The following is a 5,349-nucleotide window of genomic DNA, read 5'->3' on the forward strand; positions in this document are numbered from 1 at the left end:
CGGATTGTTGTATGCTGTCAATTGGCTGTGAATGATTTGCTGCACTATGCGTATGGGTTGAGACGTGTGTTTTGCATATATATTTGCATGCTTATATATATGTATATTGGGTTGTGATTGTGGCATAATCATTTCCATATTGTTCCTACCTATTCTTGTGTTACTCTTGAGTTGATTGCCTTATCTATAGACTTGTTCTACACTCTCTTCTACCATTTATGATGATTGTTATGGTTGGTTCACTCGGGTATTTGCCTCATGGGTAACCGGGTTATTATTAGGTATCATACTCCTACTAGACTATTTAACTCAACCTATATTATTTGTTTCCCTTTCAGGTGAGTACATAGATTGCTGTAAACATTCCAATACATGAGTGATTTTCACGTGGATACAGTTATGGTTCATGAGTAGTGTAGTGTTTGATTAATAAAGACTTACACATGTTTTTTTTGTAAAAACTTATTTATATGCCTTACTTATTTTCTAGAAGAATTGGATTTTATTTTTAATTTTAATAAATGAGCTTTAAAGAATTTTGTATGGAATGATTATGTTTGAAGGTAATTTAGTAATTACCTTTATGGGATAGGTCTTTACAAAAATACTCCTCAAAATGATCATTTTATAGCTTTTATTGAGGTATTTTTGTCTTTTCAAAAAATTCGAAAAAATTTCAAATCTTGCCAGATAGCTAGGCTAGACATTACAACAGATGTTAAATGAGTGGGGATACCTGACCGAGCCCAAATAAGATGACGTACTTTGGGCCAACCCGTGATAAATGATATTTGGGCCATGCTGGGTCAGGGCCACGGTCTTCGTCCCAGTTTACATGCGCCTCTTATTATGAGGACGTACGTTTTATTCAAACGGAATTAAGAAGATCGCGCACTTTACTACATCTCTAATTATGACAAGGTACGTTTTATTTAAAGGGAATTAAGAAGATCGTTCAAAAGAGGATATGACCCCCCCTAACACTCTTAACCATTTCAATAAACCCAACAATGTCATTTTAAAAGGTGATATGACTTTATGTGTATGTATGTATTTGTACGTATTATAGTGCAAAAATCTATCTCATCTTTCCTTTACTTTTCACAAACAATAATTACAGTTATCTTGTTCCAAATACTAAATGATATATACATAGCAAATGGAAGGAGGTAATGGGTATGTCTGTCTCATCTAAATCTATAAAAGTGGTTTTCATTCCACTACATAATGTTGGCCTAAAGTAAGTATGGTAATTAAAGGCAAATATTATATTCAAATCATGACTAGACACTACAAAAGCAAACATTGGATCAGAAAAGGTGAAGCTCTTGCTTGCCACCAAGGTCTCTTCTTGGCCCCATTTTTCTTTATGTCAGTTTTTATTATTTGAGTTTTTATTATGTATATGTTTGGCAATGTGTTTGCACTGCGTTCAGATGCATCTCACCTCACAGTACCATCGTTTTGTGTGACACGTCAAACGCTTTTATAGCATAACTCAGCTCACAGCATCATAACTTTTTATCTCGCAGCACCTCATCTCACCTCACAGCACTCCCAAACGCTTACAATATATGTTGAATTGTCCCACGTATCAGGTCAATTATTTTATTTTAAATTAATGTATAATGTAAATGTAAAGTGATTTTATATTAATATTTTTAGTTATCTAATATAACCATAATTTAGATACGCCAAACGCACCTCACAACATTGCACCATAGTTTTAAAAGTGATGCGTCAAACAGCTTTTACGTTCCAACTCACCTCACAACATCACAGTTTTATAATTCACAGCACCGCACAGCACTTCACAACAGTTGACAGCACTCTCAAACAATACCTATAAAACCAAAAAAAAAAAAAAGAACGAGAATTCTTCACATTTTTATTAATAAACGAAGTTTTTTTTTTTTTTTAATAGAGATAATCGGATGCCTTTGGTTCCACGTAAATTCTCAGGTGAGAAAGCTGTTTATTTACAAGTCCAAGAACCTCACATAGTATACATATATATCTTATATATGTGTGTGTGTGTATATATATAAAAGCATGAACGTCATCAGTGATGTCATCTGGTAATTTTCGAAATATATATATGATAATTTGTCTTGTATCATTGTCATGCTTTGCTTTCAGTGCCACATATAATTGATCAATCTGTCCATACATGCAATCCCACAGACATGCCACTTCAAAACCACATTAATTTGCCTTTTGTAGGGGGAGATCACAAGATCTAGATTAATTGGCAAACAACGGATAAGATTTAGAAGAAATTTATATTTATTTAGGGAGTTTGACCATAAAATTTGAAAATTAAAAAAAGTCAATTGACAAGTTCACTTAAATTCAAGGAGTATCGGTGCATTTTACGTTTTATATTATAATAAGTACTATGAACGATAAAAGTGATCATTTTTAGGGCTAACTAGTATGGTTGAATATTATTAATTAACTACCATATTATGTTAATTTCATCTCTATATATCATTGCGTGTGTATATATATAGTAATCGAAAATGACATCATACAAGATTGCTTTTGCATATCCGATATGAGTCTAGACCTTGAATGTAGAAACATATTGTGGCATTACAATATGTACATATACTGGTATACATATGTGTGTGTATGTTTATATTGAATAACAAAACATATTGTGGTGAGGGAAAGATACCGATCAAGCAATAAAATGGGGAATGGGATAAAGCTTGGGATTGACAGTGGACCGAAATAGTGCAGACACCTTCAAACAAGAACAATGATCTAAAAGCATAAATTTAAAAAGTAAAATAGAAAAGAAGAAGAAAAGCAAACACAAACACCCAAGCATAGATAACTAAAGTTAGAGACAAAGAGCTAACCATATACAGTGCTATTCTTGAATGCAAAAATTACTATAATTAATGGAAGATGTGTGTACTACTCCCACTTCTATGCAAAACCTCACACGTGACCTTATGTACTTAGATGTGTATAAATAAATAGCAAGTACATAAATGTTGGATCATATATATGGATGGATATCAACATTAAACACATTTAATCTCAGTTCCTTGTGAATAAATATAGATACAATAAGGGTTGAGGAGAAGGTTATTGAGGAAGAAATCCAAATGGGAAATTGTACAAACAAGAGAACAATTAGTGCTCTAAAAGGAGGGGGAAAAAAAAGTAAAGCACAAACTCCCAAGCATATAAAGTTGCATAAATGAGAAGAAAGCAATGAAAGGTTTTGATAGCTAGCTAGTAGCTACTCCCATTCCCATCAAAGCAAACATATAGATATACCCGCAGGCTATATAGAACATATTATTGTTTGGCCATATAACTTCTTTCTAGGGTTTCCATGCTGAAGTCCATACAACAGGCTCATCTTTCCATGTTAAGTAAACTCCTGATGATTGATCATGAATTTGAGTATTATTATCATCATCACCATCTCCTCCTCCTCCTGATTTTGGTACCATAAGTGACCATCCATCTTTATATCTCTTCAACAATGCTTTCACATCATCCACAACATCATCACTAAACCCAACTGGTGAAAATGCAGCATCTTTCATTCTCTTACACCATTGGCTTCCTCTCTCTCTCCTCTCACACTCTTCTTCTCCATTATTACTATTAGCATTACTACCATTCTCATTCTCATCATCATCACCATCACCATCACCATCATAATCACAAGCCAAAACCTTGACTATGCTCCTTGAACACTCTCTCTCCAACATCAACCTTTCATTGCTAGTTGGGACAAAGCTCTCCTCTAACATCTCAAAGTACAATGTGAAGAATCTAAGGCATTCTTCAAAGCACTTCACAAAGTCATGTCTTGTGCTTGTGAAATCTGCTTCTTCTTCAACAATTGTCACAACTTTAGGCTTAAGTGATTGGAATAATTGGATCAAAGCAACTCTTTCTTCAACTTCAACTCTTCTTAAGGCCCCAATACAATTCACAGCTATAGCTTCATCATCTTGAACTCCTAGACTTTCCTTTGTGAAGTGGTCTAAACCACTCACTACATTGAATTCAAATGGAACTCCCATCAACCTTGCAAACTTCTCCATTCTTTGGCCTACCTCCTTCATGACTGATTTTACAATAGATGCAGTTACAACAACTGTGAGCTTCAATCGAGGCGTCTCGTCGTTTCTTGTTGCCAAGGATTCCAATAGAGTAGGCCATTGAGTGCAAAAGGTGTTGCTTATATCAATTATGTGAAGCTTGGTTTCACCATCTAAGGCTTCCAAGATTGCACCATTTGAAGCTACATGACCAAAAGTTGTCCATGGACTTACCTCTTGGAACTTGAGTATTAACTTCCTAGCTGAATCAAAGGAGTTGCTCTTCTCAGCTACACAAGTTAGGGTTTTGTAGCATCTCCGCCCGGAACCGGTCGCCTTGCAAAACAAGGATTGCAAGAAATAAGAAGCCAATTTCTGGTCACAATCTCCATAAGGAGATGCTAACTCATTCAACATCCAAAGTAGTTGGTGAATTTTGGTGGAGTCCTTATCTGAGATGGCTCTTGCACACTCCTTAAGAAGCCTTGAAGCCCATTTGTTATCTGCCGGAGCGGTGGCGGTGGCGGTGGCAGCAGCAGTAGAAGGTGGCTCGCCGGAGTCTGATGATCGGCTTGTTGGCGTGTGGCTTTGCCGATTGTTGGAGGTATCCATAATTGCTATTTGATGATAATGATCATTGTTGATGATCATCTTGTGATGATTGGGGGAGAAGTGTGTATTTGTAATTGAGTTATTCTACAGACTTGAAGAGAGTACTACTCATGTCCATATGTAATAGAGGGTTTACCTCATTGACTCTAGTGGCTCCTTAGCTAAAACTCATTTCATATTTGAGTTTAGAATTGTAGCCAAGTACAAAGCTATGATTTAGAAAAAGCTATATAGTATTATTATATTTATGGTCATTGTCATATGCTATTACAAATATTAATTACTATATATATGAGAGTGGATCGTTTTCAATAACTATTTAAATGTCGTTTATATAATTGAAACCTAGCTTTAAGAACTAGAAAGGGAATATATGATTTTACCTATGCAATCTAATTCCCTTTGCCCGTGTAAATCCGGGTATCAATTAGATCCTCTCACTCTACTCAAGTATTTTGGTAAGTTATAGGTCGTTAATATACAAAGTTAAACTTTACTTTACAGAGAGAAAAACTTCATCCCTAGTTTATTTGGCCATCCAATCTGAGTGTTAATTAGAAAATTAGAATAAAAATTACTCACCAACCTAGCTATTATATATATACATTATACACAGGCCGGTTTTGGATGCTTTTATATATCCCTCACAACCTTTTTTTTTCCT

General features: G+C 34.9%; 1 protein-coding gene across 1 annotated transcript; it reads right to left on the bottom strand.

The window, feature by feature from the left end:
* Positions 1-3,034: 3,034 nt before the first annotated feature.
* LOC119989989 (protein SHORT-ROOT-like) lies at positions 3,035-4,823 on the bottom strand. The gene has a single exon (XM_038835777.1). It carries the CDS (start codon positions 4,722-4,724, stop codon positions 3,342-3,344), a length of 1,383 nt encoding a protein of 460 aa, XP_038691705.1. The 5' UTR covers positions 4,725-4,823; the 3' UTR covers positions 3,035-3,341.
* Between the last annotated feature and the right edge of the window lie 526 nt (positions 4,824-5,349).

The sequence above is a fragment of the Tripterygium wilfordii genome, chromosome 21 (genome assembly GCF_013401445.1).
Source record: "Tripterygium wilfordii isolate XIE 37 chromosome 21, ASM1340144v1, whole genome shotgun sequence".
Lineage (NCBI taxonomy): Eukaryota > Viridiplantae > Streptophyta > Magnoliopsida > Celastrales > Celastraceae > Tripterygium > Tripterygium wilfordii.

Bases quoted from the DNA above. Each gene is read 5' to 3' on its own strand.
- LOC119989989 (XM_038835777.1), bottom strand. From the start codon at position 4,724: ATGATCATCAACAATGATCATTATCATCAAATAGCAATTATGGATACC.